General features: G+C 36.6%; 1 protein-coding gene across 23 annotated transcripts in view; it reads left to right on the top strand.

The window, feature by feature from the left end:
* Positions 1 to 17,406, top strand: part of EXOC2 (exocyst complex component 2) — a 366,065-nt gene that overhangs the window by 248,998 nt on the left and 99,661 nt on the right. For all 23 annotated transcript variants that reach the window (XM_046924334.1, XM_046924284.1, XM_046924332.1 and 20 more), the window contains 4 exons: positions 402 to 557; positions 5,301 to 5,477; positions 7,919 to 8,045; positions 17,014 to 17,127. In XM_046924334.1, coding sequence (XP_046780290.1) covers positions 440 to 557; positions 5,301 to 5,477; positions 7,919 to 8,045; positions 17,014 to 17,127 — 536 coding nt within the window. In that variant the 5' untranslated portion in view covers positions 402 to 439. The remainder of the gene's footprint in view (positions 1 to 401; positions 558 to 5,300; positions 5,478 to 7,918; positions 8,046 to 17,013; positions 17,128 to 17,406) is intronic.

Below are 17,406 nucleotides of genomic sequence, written 5' to 3'. Positions count from 1 at the left end.
GGCAGTCAGTTCTTGATGGGGAAGTAATCCAAATATATGTCTATAACCTATTACTTGGCAATTCTAAACTTTCTGAGAAATGCAATTGATATTTTATAATAGAGCAGTGAGAACTTTTGATGTGATTTGGAGTATATTAAGTGTTTCAGTGGTTTAGGGTTTTTTTTTTTTCTTCTGAATCTACATTTTCTTTTCAATTCAGAACTAAGGCTACGCCTGTTATAAAAAATGGAACTGCAAAAAAGGTGTAGGTATTCTTTATTGTTTGATAACTGCGGCAAAAAGAGCTTTGAGAATGGTGTTTCACATATGCAGATTTTTTTTCTATCCTTTTAGAAGGCTTTTTTTTTTACTAACTTTTATGTATTATAATTATTTTAAGTGATTTTCTTGCTCAACAGGTGCAAGTGACTTAGTTAGCAGTAACTAAGTAGGCATCATGTCTCGAGCACGCCAGCCCCCACTTGTGACTGGCATCTCTCCCAATGAGGGCATCTCGTGGACAAAAGTGACAATTCGAGGAGAAAATTTGGGAACTGGGCCAACAGACCTCATAGGTAAGCTGAAAATAAATTTACAACTTCGGAGACTGTAGAATGGCACATTTAGGATTTGATTAGAACTGTATTTTTCTTTGCAAATAACACGGTAAAATCTATTGCATGTTATGAGAAATGCCCTTTCATATCTGTGTGCTTCAAACCATGAACTCAAGGATGCTCCCCAATGTCTAGCAAATTAGAATAACTGTACTTTGTTAAGTGGCCCCTTAGCCTAACTCAACATCCTGTACTGAAAACTTAATGAGTGCCTATGGGAGTGTATGAGAAGAGAGCAGATAGAAAGGTACACTCCTTTGCTACTTTCCCAGGCATTGAAAATTTCTATCAGAGGTGTTTGCATTGTATTGTGAAGGTCACTGAGCATTACCGTTCCTTGAGTTCGTGTAAAAGTCAATTAGTATGCCTGCAACAGTCTGTGACAAAGTGAATTCAACAATTCATCTACACACTGCGTGAAGAACCTTCACTGTTTTGAGTTTCAAATGAAGTTATCATGTTAATTGTCATGGTTCTTGCACTGGAAGAGTGATAGGTTTTCTCTGTGATTCTTCTGTGTAGATCTTGATTACCATTACCTTCTGTTGACACTTCTCCAGGATGAGAAGTGCAGGCAAATTTAACTTTTCTGCATATGTTTTTGACCACCCCTATTGTTTTTCACTGAATTGGTTTTATTACTAATATCTTGAGGTAGGAAAACATCTTGGATACGTGCAGTGTACAGGATGTGAATGCACTTTTACATTATACTGTACATTTTTTTTCTTTCATAGAATTGTTTTCCATATAATTAACATTAAACATCAAGTTGATGTTTTTTGCTGATCTGCTTACTGTAGTCCCATGCTTTAATGCGTGAGGTATAGCAGTGAGTTTAGGGCCTGCCATCTGCGAATGCAAGATTGCTTTTGCCTGTGTGCATCTCTTTGTTCATTGAATTTCAGTGGCTGTTTTATAGCACCACTCAGTCTCATAAGATCTGTTCTGCATTTTGTTCTAGCTTTTACTGTCTTCATGTTCTGAATGAATTAATATCATCAGCAAACTTTGTAACCTCTTTAACTTGTCATTTATGAGTATATTGAACAGCAGAGTTTCTAGCACATGCCATGTGGAAATTTTCTTCAGTGAAAACATACCATTTACTGCAGGCTTGCTTCTATCTTTTAGCAAGCCATTTATGTATTTGAGTCATATCCTATGGCTGCTTAATATTCTTAGTCCTTTAGAAAAGGACTTAGTAAAATCTTTTGGAAATCCAAGGTAACTGTAACTACTGGAATTTCCCGTTTTCTTTTTTCCTAAATGAAGCGTATTTGTACTTTGGTATTCATGCTAGAGACAATCTTTCTAATTTGTTGAGGAATCATGACTCCTCTGAAGTCCACTGGAATTTTGTTTGGCTTTGCTAGAACCAATACTTCACTTCATGGCAGTAAACCAAGATTCCCAAATTCCATTCTTGGCCACCACAATGAGCTTTATGGCCAAGCGTGAACTACTGCAGTTTTCCCCCTCATTTCAGTTTGCTGCCTCTTTTAGAGAAGAGTTAGTATTTCCCTGAGCTGCTAGACAGGGTTTTGGTACCCTGTATGAATGTTTATTGAGACATCCTCAAAAACTGGTTAAGTATATTCCTACATATCTGTGTGGTTAATGCATCTCAATAACCCCATCTGTTTATTGGTATTGCCTTTATGTAAGTGATCAACACCTGGTTCTTGAAAGGAAGGCATTTCCTGAACTGTTTCTCCATATTATAGCTGACTGACTGCTCATGGATTTGTTTGTTTGTTTTTGGAGTAGCTGCAACATATAGCAGCTGCTAATCTCATGTTTTAAGGTAAAAGTAAAAAATGACTTGCTGTAATTTTTTTTTTCCCACTTAGCTCATTTGAATATCAGCTTTTCCAGTAAATGACTAAAGCCCCAGACACATTAAGATTTTGTGGTTAAATTAGGCATGTAAATAGTCCCTGTGACTTGGATGGCAATACTTGCAAAAGTGAGTCTTTGTAGGCGCGCGATTTAAGCAAGTTTGAGTGAGGGTTTTATAACATTTATAATCTACTACTTGAGATACATTCAAGTAAAACGAAGAACAGTAAGCTATTTTTTTTATATACATGGAGTGCCACGTAACAGAATATGGCTTTTGGTTTTATTTAAGGGAGAGCCTTCTTGTTTATTTCGTTTCAAAGATACAAATAGATTACATATTGTTTGTAACTCCATAGCTCACAGTACAAAACATCAAATCCAGGAGATTCACACAGCATTTATGCTCTTGAGGTTTAGTTTGTCTTTTAAGACGTTTGCAGTTGTGTTTTTAAAGGCATTGTAAAATTGTCGATTTATAAGCTTAGCCAAAATTGGAAAGTCTCATGAGAATTACTTGTTTCTGTTTATTGAAATATGCAGAGGGACTCTCCAAAATACTTTATAAAAACGAGACCTCTAGTATTATATTCTCAAATATCCTCTTACCTTACAGCAGATCAAAATAAGGTTTAATTTAAGGAGAAATAGTGTTTGTTTCGAGGAGGAAATTTTATTTTTACCACCAGAGAACCTCTCCCCAAATGCCTTTGTTTCAGCAGTTGCCCTGTGCCATTGCTGTATTTAGTGAAGTATATAAGAAGTTGAGACTTTAGTTTGTGTTTTTAAGATACAGATAAACGTAGTTTCCCTCCATTTAAGAAGTGTCAGATAACGTGATGTTCTTTTGTGAGCTTTAAGAACCTCCAGTGAAAAATAATTGACACAAGGATCTTCAAAATTGTTATTGAAAGTTTTTGCCCTACCAGATTGCTCAAGCTTAGATTGTCATATAATCATAGAATGGGACCACATTCAACTCCCCTGCTATGTGCAGGGTCACCAACCACCAGACCAGGCTGCCCACAGCCACATCCAGCCTGGCCTTGAATGCCTCCAGGGATGGGGCATCCACAACCTCCTTGGGCAACCTGTTCCAGTGTGTCACCACACTCTGTGTGAAAAACTTCCTCCTAATATCTAACCTAAACCTCTCCTATCTCAGTTTAAAGGCATTCACCCTTGTCATGTCACTATCCACCCTCATAAACAGCCATTCCTCCTCCTGTTTATATGCTCCCTTCAAGTACTGGAAGGCCGCAATGAGGTCTCCCCGAAGCCTTCTCTTCTCCAAGCTAAAATATGTTAATATCAAGAATTCAGGCTTTTTTTAAACTCTAGGGTGAAAATCTGTCTTTGTGAATGGCACAGGCTATCAGTTAGTCTTAATTTCTGCTGCAGTGTTTTTCCAAATCAGAGAGAAGACTAACATAAAACTGAAAGATTTAATAATTTTAGTCTAAGGTTAAAAGCCATGTATCATAAATACATGTTTTTTTCCCATCATCTGTCAAAAAAAAAAAAAAAAGTTCTAGCCTGGTTAAAATGTTGTAAATTGAGAGCAAACAAAATTGGTTTTGATTTAGAAGACCTGGTTTGCTTGTTTGTTTTTTGCCTCCCTCACCTCCTTTCAGGCATGTGTAAGAAATATATCTCGTGCCCTTGCTCAAGTAAAATTGCCTTCAGTTATAATGAGATTCAAGGCCTTTCTGTTTTTTATTTTTTGGGTTTTGTTTTCAAAATAGATTTTGGCAGCGAGTAGGGCATTTTAATGTCTGACAAAATCATGAAAGCTGCCAAATTTGTCTGCTGTGTAATGTCAGAGGTTTAAATTGTTAGAAAAACTACGTGTGAAGCTTTGGTACTGAGCCACGTACACTGATCCTTTTCTGTCTGTAAGTATTTGTTAAATTGGTCATAGCTTTCTAGAAATTCAAAACAAAAGCCAAGCCAGTAGGGAAAGAACTGCTATGCCTGACTAACGTGTTCTCGTACAGCCAACACACCAGTATGGCCATGTCATTTCAGACGTATGGTAAGGGTGTTATTTATGAAGACAGTAACAAAGTTGTTCTACGAATCAAGTCTGTTAGGTACCTTTTTGTGTTGATATTACAGATCTTAAGAGCTTCCTAATTCTTCATGATAAGGAGGCTCAAATTGGAAATGTGAAGCTTGTTGTAGATCTGAGGAAAAAAAATCCATCTATTTCATGATCCAGAGTCCTGATCTGACCAGAACTGCTGAGACTGGTTTGTCAGTTGGTCTCATTGGTCTGACCACATGAGATATGAAGCTCCAGGAAACCTGAACTCTTATTAAAGTGTACATTGACTCCTAATTGTTAAGACTACTTAACTTAAGTGACTCCTCATTGTTATTAATTGCTGAACACTAACTAAATTAAACACTGACACTAAAGCTTGACTTACTTTAATATGCCCTAATCTTTCTCTGTGAGAGAGCTTTGTGGATAGAATGTTGTATTTTTTCTTCCAGAATGCATCATTTTTACTTCAGTTATGAGAAAGTATAGAGGAAGAAACAAATGAATGTTAATGTTTCTACAGTATTACACTGTGCAGCAGTTCTTTAGTGTCTTGCTGATCGAGGATATTAATAAGTAGCAATAGCTCCAAAACTGATGGAAGAGATTAAAATAAGCTTAAAGTAGCACAGTCTCAACTGGCACAGTCTCAACTGGCACTAAGACACTAGGACTGAAGTCACGTGTGTAAGGCACTATAGAAGGGTGTGTGTCTAAAATGCATGAAGCATAAACATTTTTGCCTTGCAGAATTTCAGAAGATAGTTTTATTCATAATAGGTTGATTTTTGTAATTTTTTTTTCCCCTCTAGGTTTAACAATATGTGGGCACAACTGTCTGCTCACTGCTGAATGGATGTCTGCTAGTAAAATTGTGTGTCGAGTTGGACAGGCTAAAAATGACAAAGGAGACATTATTGTTACTACAAAATCTGGTGGCAGAGGAACTTCAACTGTGTCCTTCAAGCTGCTGAAACCGGAAAAAATAGGTACTTCTCTTGTTCAAACTCGCTCTGTTTTGTTTGCTAGACAAAAATATAGTTGAATGCCTGTATAAATAAATTGCATGTTTAAAATGGGTCCATGTCAAGACAGAACTTGGTTGTCCAGAAAAAGCATTAAAATGTACAAATGCAGGTATAAACTCATGATATTTGTGAAATCAGTTCTGCTTCCTCAGTATCCTGATAAAATTCTCAAGGACTAATGAAAAGTGTCCCTTTTTATTTGTAAGCAGAAGCACTAATCTTGTAAAATTGTAAAAATTTCAGGAAATTCATAACAGATCCAGTAGTTATTCATACTGCTTTATAATTTACTAGATACATAGGTCACTCTGAAAGTAATGCCTCTGTTTATTTCCATGGAAACCACAACAGATAGAAAAAATACAATAGCACTATTTGATAGAGCAAATTTCCAACTACAAAACATTATTTTTCAGCGTAGTCATCACCATAACTGAACAAGAGCCTGAATGCTGTGCTAACCAAATCTGTACCAGCAGAGATGACTCTCTATTTTACAGCTGCTATGACAGTGTCATTGCTAGGAAGATGTTGCTAGTGCAGTCCATCACTCATTGACCTGAACAAAGCACCAAAAGAAGGTGCCAAATCTGGACTATGTGGTGGGTGTGGTAGCACAGTCCAACCAACATTGGAGTGTGCTCCATGGTCTTCAAACTGGTATGGAGCTTGGCATTATTGTTTTGTAAGAGAAAGGTTGTCTTCTTTGGCCTTAGTCTGAAGTTTGAGCCTTTAGCTTAGTCAGCATTGTGATTTAATGGTCTGAGCTGATGATTTGCCTGGGTGATAGGAAATCCAGAAGGAATCCCCCTTTGCAATATTCCAGTGTTGTCACCATTGTTTCCAACACATTGAAGACAATATTTGGCTCTGTACAGAGTTCCCTGGTCGTAATCTGCCCATTTGTGCAGCTGAGTTAATCAAGATACTCTTCATTTCTTGGTGTGACGGCAGTACCTGGCCATCTGGAACATGGCTATTGCCTCTGCTGAAACTCACCACCCGTGATCTTGCTGTGCTCACATCCACTGTGTGGTCTCGATAAACATTCAGCAAGCGTTGATGAATGTCAGTGGATGCCATTTTTTTCCATCTGGAGGAATTCATTGACACACCATCATTTCATACACACTTCCATTCTGTTGGACTGCCCCTCTGCTGCCATCTGTCACACTACAACTAAATATAATGGCATATTGGTGAGAAGGTTCAAGCTCTCCTGCCATACCATTAGCATCTGACTGATGTTGTGGGCCATCATCATAGGATAGGAGGCATTACTTTCAGAGCAGTTCTTGTAAATTCAAAATATAAATCAGATAATGAGTTTTACATCTAAATCCTGACCTAACAATTGGTCTTGAAAAGAAAAAGTTGACTCTTTGTGGTGTTTCTGATTTGTAATTCAAACCACCTCAAACCACCATCTCAAGTATTTCTCTTGTGATGTTTAACCATTAAAGTTACGTTGCGAAGCAATCTAGGAACTGTATCTGTATTCCAGCCTTAATAACTTTTAGATTTTAAACATTTATTTCAGAGCACCTTATTGATGAAGTTGTCTAGGCATCTTTTCTAGCATTGAGGTTCCCACAAGGATAACTGTTTCTGGCTTTTGCTCTCTGCAGTTCAGTGGCAGTTAAATACAACATCGTTTCTTTTAAGCTGAACTAGGAGTTGGCCACTAGAAAGGTGAAACAACAGCAGATATTAATGGTGAAATTTTTGGTGGTGGGAGAGGAAAATGAGTATTAAAAGAACGAACAAAAAATAATGTTGGGGACTGGATATTTTCTCATCTTGAATATCTTATGTTAAAGAAGGGGATGATGACGAATGCGGCTGACAGCATTTTTGGCCAGAGCCCAAGCACTACTTTTCTTACCTTTACCTGTTATCATCACTGTAAAGCTGTGGAAACAAGGCTAGTCCCATGTCCATCTTGAGTCATCCATGTTGGCATGTGGCCAAAGCTGGCTCACTTTTTCATTATTAGTGACATAGAAAAGGGATCTTTCCTAAAATGTGCAGGTAGGAAGGCCTCCAGCTAATTGCTTGTTTTGAAAGTAGCAGATGACAAGACAGATGTCAAAATACTTGAAGGAATGGAAAATGTTAATATGCTGTTATTAGGAAATTGCTCTTCATTTATATGGACCTGTAGCTTCTCTCAGAGGTAATGTTTGATGCCCAGCCATTATTAATACCTTTTTAACAGCTAAAATAAAATAATAAAATAAAGCCTAATTGTATCCAGGTTGTTTTGCAATGTAACTTCCAATATATTACCTAGGCATCCACTTTATATTTATCAGGATCTTTCAAATTAGTTCAGTATGTTAGAGTTCGATAGTGCTTGTCAGCCCTTGTTTTTTTAAGGATTTGTGCTTTGTTTTCTCTAGGTATCTTGGATCAGTCTGCTGTCTGGGTGGATGAAATGAACTATTATGACATGCGCACTGATAGAAACAAAGGGATTCCCCCTTTGTCCCTACGTCCAGCTAATCCACTTGGTATTGAGATAGACAAGTGAGTACCAAATGCCTTTAATCCACTTTTTTTTTTTGGTGTTTCTCTCTGTACATGTCTTTGTAAATTTCAGAAGTTTTAATAATTTACGGGGCAGGAAAAGATTTAAAAATGCATGTGCATTAGCAGATGGCGTAGTGTTCAGGACTCAGAAGAGTTCTTGGTACACAGTCTCTCCTGCTTCACAATCCATTTTTGCATCATTAATTAGATCTGTAGATTAAAAAAAAAACTGTAGATCTAAAAGTCTGATGTATTGAACTCCACTGATGCTTATATTTTGAGGACTGGTAAATAACCTAAGGCTTTGGATTTATACATTGTGGTTATGGAATGCTTACTGGAGCATCTGAGCATCTGAGTTTAATGGGGCTTTTAAGGATGTTTAGATTGCTTTCTGTTGCTAAAATTGTACTGTAAAATGTGATTTATTATACCACATCAACTAGTTTATGTTATTGAGTTATTAATACTGCTTTCCAACCCACGGAGTTCTTTACTTTTGTTCGTAAGTATGGTGGGGTTTGACTTTTTTTCTGAAACAGAAACTTTCTGATAATTGATAAACAGGATCATAGAGCTTTAAAAGAGACACTGGTAGCGCTCCAAACCTGACCAACTCCTAGACATGTCAACAGGATTAGTATTTATCTTGATCAAGATAGCAACTCTACCAAAAATAGATGCAATTTAAAATTAGACTCTGGAGTCTCATCTTCTAAATTGTCCATTTGTGATGAGTGCTTGTACAGTTTCACTGATCCATTTTCTCAGATGGTGGAGGATACAAATGATTTCAGAATAATTCCTTTTTCACAATGGTGAGGTAATGTAATCGTATGCTTCTGTAGTTAGAAATTCCTGGTATGACTTCTGATATCTGAGGTTTGTCAGTATTTCTGTTAATAATTGCTTGGAATTTTATTCAATCAATGTCTCTTACTTTTTAACACAACAGACAAGGTCTTCTATTATGTTATTAGTAACAGAACTCAGCTGTCTCCAGTTTTGTGTACTACCTGAATTATTGCTCTTTTTCAAACCCTATTGGTTACAGATCTGAGTCTGAGTCCTTCTGACAAAACATGACTGGAGTTGAAGTAGTTCTTAAATATGTGTAAATATATGAATGTTTGGTCTAAACTGTTGCCGTCTCAGTATATTTTAAACTTCATTTATTTCTGTATCAGTCCAATGATTTGTGATTGTTTTACTGTTCTCTCAGAAGATATCCAGTCTTAATTTGAGGGAAAATATATCCACTGTGTCCATCGTTACTTTGTTTTGTTGGGAGACTGCACTTTTCTTGTATTTGGTACGGGATTTCTAGTGGATCTGTCATCGGCTTCCGGGCTCTGGTTGCTCATTTCCTTCCTACTTAAAATAGATATTTTTCTTTCCAAAATACTAAGCCATATTTTTAAAATAAGCTGAAGATGTTTTCTGTTTTGAGCATTATTCACCAAGCTCTTGGTGCATTTTCTTACAGACACTTCTTTCATCTTTTGTTTTCCAACCCCGTTAACTTGGTGGTCTAGAACTGTGGACAGTGTTCCAGAATCCTTCCAGAAGACCTCCTGTGTCTGCTGCACTCTCCATTGCCTGTTTGTAAATTCAGGATATAAAACAACAATTATTCTTTTTTATAACACAGTGTTACGGTGTGAACTAGCCTGGAGGCACTTGTTAGCTAAACTGCTGCTTTTGCTACTGACACGGCCGCTCATTCTGCAGTGATGACCTGGATTCCTTTATCTTACCTGTATCTTTTGACATCTTCCTTGACAAGCTAGTCTTTAGAGTCCAGATGATAACATCTTTCTTTACTTAATATTTTTACCGACTGTTAGTAAAAATTGTTGGTGATAAAGTTAGCAGATGATACAAATACCGATGGAAAAAGAAATGAGGCCTATATTAAAACTTTTATCTGCAGATTTTCCCAGGTTTTCTTCTCCACTGATTGATTTGTTGGCTTTTTATTGTTGTTGTTTAAATTAGGTAGTTCCTTAGTCCATCTGATTTATTCTGTTGGCATCACATAACGCTAGGTTGTTAATCAGTCAGACAGTAGCAAGTTTCCTTTTAAATGGCAATATATTAACTGTGTCTGGTTACTTATTCACTGAAGCACTTAATCTTAAAGCCTGTATAATATGTTTTCAAACATTGTATGAAATGTTTGTGACTGACGTTAAAACTATTTTTCTCTGCTTTAATTCTTTGTTGAAGCCTGTAATAGCTTTTCCAAATTTTATCTGAGATTTAAGTCAAGATAATCAGTTCAGCTGCATCAGCCCTCCTGTGTTTCTCACAAGGATTCTTTCATTAAATGCATTGGCTATGGTGCAGTTACTTTTAGCTTGTTCTCGTTTTAAGAAAATGTTTAATGTGGTACTCAAATGTAGAACCAAAATTAATACTTCTTACAGTCATGGTAGTGTGAATTTGATAGGTTAAGAATTGTCTTCCAGAAACCTGAACAGGATCATTTCTGGATTAGTTTGGAGTCATTTGTTTGGATGGTTGTTAAATAGGAAACTAATAATATCATATTTTAAAAGTTTTATCTGGCAGCGTTAGTGATAAGCATGTTAATGAAACCTCACATTTTGTGTGAAAAAGAAATTAAAAGGTAGTCAGAAATAAATACAGGTCGGAAACAAAAACCATTTTGTGACGGGGGGGGGGGAAATGGGGAAGCAGAATGTCAAGTTTAAGTTTGTGGTCTACTGATCTCCAAGTTTGGTGGAGGTGAAACAGGAAGATTATGGTGAGCACTACTGCTGAAAATGACCAGTTTGAGGGAAGCCTTACAAGTAGTGGTGTGGAGGGACTGAGAACGAGAAGTCATGGGGAGGAGAGAAAGATGGGAAAAGACATGAAATACCAGGGCTACCCATGTGCTGTGGGTAACTGCGTGGTGTTTAAAGTTGTGACTATAGATGGATTGTTCTGTGTGTAATTTTGAATGCCTCCCCCAGTGGGAAATTTTTCATAATTTTCTTCAAAAATTGGAGCACAACAATGTTTGCTTTTATAAAATAATCTTTAATACCATATTGTTTAGTTAAACATGTTTTCAAGTACTTGGAGGATGGGTGAGTAGGGAGAAATATTTTCCACAGTGGTGGAAAAATGGGCAATCATAAATTAAGAAAGGGAGTAGATAAGCAGGCTATTGGTATTAACCATTACTAGGCAAGGGAATGATTTATTACTGGAAATGATTTTTAGAAAGTTGTTGAAATATTGGGATGTTTTAAAATTAGCCGATTATGATGAAGAACAATGGTGTGTACAAGGAGACTAGATTCCATAGCATTCTCCTTTGTTAATACCTTTAGCTTCTTTAAGCCATTTTTAATTTGTATAAATTAGGATGTATTTGAATTTTGAAGCTGACACATTTAAGATTGATCTGATTAGGTGGAATTTCAAATCCCATGCCTTGCAGCCTCAAAGGAAGCTTTTAAAGGAAGGACTAAGGAGAAAAACAGTGAGAATAGATGTGAGAAAATGAGGAATAAGCTAGAGAGGAGTACATTGTAGAAATGGCAGGAAGTGGGTAGCCTGGAAGTAGAGAGAGAGAGTAGTTCTCCTTGCAGAAGGTGGTTGTCAGTCATCAGCAAGCAATACAGAAAAGACAGTTTGGGAAGAGGTAGATCACCTGTCCTTTGAGATAATTTCATTTTTAATATAGACTGTGCTTAGTTCTAAAAGCTGTTTTGTAAATTCGATGAGGTTTTGTGACAGTGCTGTCACTTAGTGCATATTGTTTGCTTGCTATCAAGTACTTCCTTCGCATTCTAAAGCAGATATTTAAGACATTTAACATTTGAGTTCTAGTTTATTAGTTTTCTGAATGCTGTAAGGACTTACAGCCTTAGTTTTCTATCATCATCTGGCTTTAAGTGCAAAGCAAGTCTGTGCCACTCTCCGCCCCAAGGATTATTCCTGGCTGTGGTGTTACAGAGATGTAGCCAGAAGTCTTTACAAGAGACTTAAATAGTTTTCAGGAAGAGAAAGAGTATTCCGTGTAGTGACCTCAATCTGAGAAGTGTGGAAAGTTGGCATGAAAATACTAACAGTAACAGTGATGTTGCAGTACTTGGACTGGTTCTCACCCTTTGAAATAGTTACAAGAACAGAGCGGTAGACTGTGTCCTGGATTTTGAACAGTTCTGGGAAAGAAAACATGTGAGACATGTTTCATAAGAGCTCTGAGTAAAATCAGTTGATGAAAAACTTAAATTTGCTCAAGATTTGTGAATGAACTGCTTGCTCAGGTGTGTTGCATACACTTTTACCCCCTCACATGGGTCCTTTATGCGAGAGATTCCGTGCCTCCTCTACACACGCTGTTAGACCCCCTCTCCACAAAGCAGTAACTGCAGTAGTTTGAAGATTTTTGTGTATTGTTTGTTGTTTTGCATGTAGCAGAGGTCATTATGGTGGATGCATCTCGAACATGAAAGCAAATGCTGACATGTTAAGTACATTCCACATACTTCTATATCCACCCACTCAATACAGATGCTTCCCTCTTCCCACGCCAGATTCCAAAACAGCTCATCTGGCGAAGGGAAGAGACGATCTTACACTGCCACCTAATGGTAAACATCATCTTGCTACTATGAGATAGGAAGAGGTTTTCTGGAGCCTGTGGTAATGTGTTTATTTTTAAACGACTTGTATGGAATTTCATTCTTGGGTATTATAGACTTGTGGAAGCTTTTATCACAGTGGCACCTAAGAAACCTGTAGGAGAGAGATGCAGAATGTGTGTCCTATTTTTATGTTGTTAAAAATAATAGTAATGTTTACTGCTTGTAAGGCTGATGATCAGTTTTAGGTATCTGTGTATTAATCTCTTAATAAGTTTACCACATTCTGCCATTTCTCAGATATGGCTGTCGTTTGTTGTCATATTTCTGATAAACCCAGCACTACCAGAGAATAATTAGCAGAGCGCATCCCTGTCCTTGCTGTTGGAGGGATCTTTGTTAATACCTTTTGATTTGTCTTGTTTAGTCTACTTCAGTGTCCCTTATGCTGGTCTTCTTGCATGCAGGATTAACACAGTACAGCTGGTACAAAGCCTGCTTCTAGGAGTCTGGTACCAGACAGAGAGGGAGTGTAGAGTTAGCTCTAGGTTGACTTGTTTACGTTGGTTGCTATTCAGAATCTGTGTTTATTTAAAGTTGCTCCTTTTGACCTATAAACTCCTGTGGAATTGTGGTTCAAGTTACCTTTTGGTCATTGTGTCCTGTTTTTGGACCTGCCTTTAATTGATGTACATTGTCATGTATGCTGAAAAACACACACCGAGACTCTGGGAGCAAAATAATCTTTACAGAAGTTACAACTTAGTAAGTTGCATTCACAGTCAAGAGCCCTATTTTTTTGTATCCCTTGCTTTATGTTGCTGTGAGTCAAGAATTTTCTCTAATACTGAACTGTGATTAGTTGAGGGCTGTGATTTACCTATGGAGATCACAGCTGATCTGAAACCTCTGGAGAATAGAAGCACTCTATGTATCTGGAAGTTCTGTAGTAAGATTTTTAAGGACTATACAGAACCGAAGTTTGGGATGATGGAGGGGTTAACTTGTATTGCCAAGCAGATGTGACTGAAGGGAATTGATTGTACCCAATGCATTTTGAATCCAGAGCAGATATGTATGCTCTTTATGTTGGAGTACTGCATGACTGTATTAGAGGTAGTCAAAATATGTTTGAGGAATGTGATAGTATACAGGGGCTTGAAACCAAATTTCTTTTTATTATGGTTATCCAGTGAACATAAACAGTACATAAAACTTTAATTGGTTTGTGTTTTAAGTTATAGCCTGATAGTTCTGAGGAAGGAATAAGACTAAAATGTTAGCTAAAATGTTACTGCAGTACAAGATCTGGTTTTGCAGTAAGTAAAATAGCCTGCTGAGCAGAAAGTATATGAATTCAGTTTACCTTTATGCATTTCTCTGACTTTACACTTTCAGCAGAATCTTCATATATGTTAAACTCACCACTTCTTTTCCTTGAATTCTTTCTGGGTTCCTTTTCTGTTTCCCAGCTCCTTTTGCAGTGATTGCTTTTTAACCAGTGATGAAGTATTAAGAGTTGTTGCTTCCTGAATTGACTTCTCTAGAACTAGCAATTCAACAGAAAAGCAATCTACAATCTCAGTGTGTGCTAGCGTGATCTCAACTTTTTGTACTAGTTCATGCTCAGCCTATGATGTCAAAATGAGTAAAACAGAAATACTTCTCAAGTCACATATGTGCTTGTTTATAAGTAAATGTTAAGCAAGTTTTCATGAGAACAACGTCTAAGGACTTATTTATTTAATTTACTAATGGAAGTTAATGAAACAAACTTGTGTCTGTGTAGTCAATCTCTTTTTAGGTCCATCTGGCCAGACATTTGAGAAATACAGTCACTTTCAGATTGAACTTCTTAGCGAGCAGCTTGTTGCAAAGACAGCTGTACCAAGTCAGTTCAAGCTACCCATATCTGTTAGTGGAAAAACTACTGGTAGAATTTATGATTAAAAATAAGTGTACTACACCATAGAGTATAACGTATTGTCAACCTACCGCACACATACACGTTCATGTTTCTACTCTGTTGTCACTGTCTCTAAAAAATGTCCACACAGATAAAAGCAGCCATAAACGCATTGCTAATTTATGGCTCTACACAAATACATCTGCTGGAAAAAAGCTCCCAATAACTTTTCAATGCAGTCAAACATTGAACTGAAAAAACCTGTTTCTGTCACACAGTCTGTGGGCAAAACTCATTTGCAGGAATTTATTACATCCCTAGCTAAATAATTGGTCTTTATCTCGGTGTATTTATATTTTTTCTAGGAATTACATAACTTATGCATAAGCTTAAACTGTCATGCATATGTCTTGGAATCTTGCAGTGATAGCAGTGTTCAGTGATGGTGTATTTGTTGAGTGTGTACACCTTCTGTGTTGTATCTGTTTCTGTTGGCTTCTGAAGAAATACATTAAAGTTCTGAAAAATAAGAACAAAGTTATGCTTCTGTATTGTGTTGCCTGCACCTACATATTGTTTATAAAAAGTTCATAGTCTCATTCAAGGTAACCAGAAGTGCTTTTTGTTGTTGTTACTTTGATTTTCTTTTAGCATGAAAAAAATCATACCAGAAAGGTTCAATCGCATATGCGTTTGATGTAATAGGATTTTTGGACACGGATGACATGTGTCATCACATGTGAAATACTGTCCTGTAAATTCTTCTGCACTTTAGAATTCTTTGAAAAATAAGATATTGCCTTCAAATATGTTTCAAGGAACATTTTCTGCTCACTAGCGGGCATTCGTGAAATTCAAGGTCATTGGTAATCTTGAATCTCTATACTAATTATTATTTTTTTGTATTGCATTATTGCATTATTTTCATTGAGCTCAGAGAAATTTTGGGATCTTTTGTTGTTTACTGCTGTATTTGTTTCTCACTGTGTTTTCCCTGTCTCTCTGCTTGTATCTGTCATCACTTTTCCTTGCATTTCATTTGATATATTTTTCTCATTTTGAAAAAGTATTGTTTCATACCCTTGTTCTAATCCAGTGCTACTGATGAATGACTTCTGTACTATGTCATTATGTATGTGGTAGTTTGAACCTGTATATGCTAATGACTGTTTAGATAGGAATAGTAACTTGGAGAAAACAACTTCCATTTCTGTATAATTGTACTTTTTAATATGCTTGCCTTTAGATTTGCTTCATTTAAATTGCTGGATTTTTTGTAATAAGAGCAACTTTAACCATCCCCATATACGTTTAGGCTACAGATAAAAACAGCTTTCTAGCGAATCATCACTTTACTGTCCATGCAGGTAGTTTCTTGTACACTTTTAATGTAATTTCCAATAGCAGATTGACTCCTATCCCCCAGATTTGATCTTGAATGCAAGATATTGCCACTTTGCATTTGTGTCTAAAGTACTTTGAATAGCAGAGTTCACCTAGCTTGCAAGCGTCAGAGAGGGATTTTATTGACTGTGTGATCTGAAAATGAAATAACAAATCTTTACTTTGGCAAAATCAGTTTCTGAAAATTGGATATAACTGGTGGCAAAGAACAGAGTGGTAAATGCATTTGGTGATATGTTAGGTGTGCTTGGTGGAATTAATACACTTGGTAAATTAATTACTCTTGCTGGGCCAAGTGTTACGTATGTGTCTGGACTGAAAAAAGTATTGTTGTATTTTCATCACAAGTGATTTAACTTCTTTTTTATTCTACTGACTTAAAACAAATGAACTACATTTTCTATGTATCTTCGAAACTACTTGTAATTTGAAAACTAACATTTTAGAGAATCTGCTTTCACAAGCAGTTGGCTCACAGGCTATCCCTCTGCATTGTAAGACTGAATAAAAACAAATGGACTCCTGCAAATTGATTGGCCTCTAGACAGGGATGGTGCAAGATCACTTACAAGCAGTCAACCTGATTATGTCCTGTCATATTAGATAGATACTAGTTCATAGATTATAGAAAATATTCTGATTTACTCTACTTGATATAGGTATTTCCCTTTTTAAAGGGTAGAGTTGACTTAAAGTATATTCAGCATTAATGGTCCTGCATTTGGATATTAGTAGTATTATAGTGAGTTTGTCCTGTTTTCCGAATGCAACTGTGTTCTTTTTCTTTAAAAACATTTTGCATAGACAATGCTTTCTTCCATATGCATAGTGGCAAAATCAAAATGATATAAGTGGTTTTACTTAGTTTGGGTTTCAATCTTTTCTTTCCTAGTCATAGTATGTCTGAAATATCAGATTTATTTTTAATTGTGAATTGCAAGTTTATATTTACATTTTGTTGGAACGTGAGCTGCTGTTTTATTCAACTTCTTAAATTGTAAACAATTCATCATAATGCATCTTACTGAAGAAATGAATATTCATTTTTCAGAGGCAGATTTCCTCAAAAAGATTTAGAGACGCTGTTCCCTGGGATGAGTGCTGATTTCACTAGCGAAAACTTCTCTGCTGCATGGTACCTGATTGAGAATCATTCAACAGCAAGGTTTGTTGCTATTATATGAATAATTGTTTTAATAACGTCAAGTAGATTGCCTTGTATAGTAGATGTGTCATTGGTGATTGACACTGAAGTAATACACCACAGACAGCAGAGACTACAGGTATTCCTGTGTGGCTTCAGACTGGAATCAACAAGGACAGTTTGCTCAGTATGATCACAATGGGAATGTCAGTTTTAAGCGGACTTGATTTGTGGCCTAATTTTTTTTTTTCTGTGTGAAATGGCAGTTGCCTTGTTTTAGACTAAATACTTTTATGAAGA

This window comes from Gallus gallus, chromosome 2 (assembly GCF_016699485.2).
Source record: "Gallus gallus isolate bGalGal1 chromosome 2, bGalGal1.mat.broiler.GRCg7b, whole genome shotgun sequence".
Classification (NCBI taxonomy): domain Eukaryota; kingdom Metazoa; phylum Chordata; class Aves; order Galliformes; family Phasianidae; genus Gallus; species Gallus gallus.
Note: the sequence above shows the minus strand (reverse complement) of the source record. Positions and strands in the feature narration are given on the sequence as shown.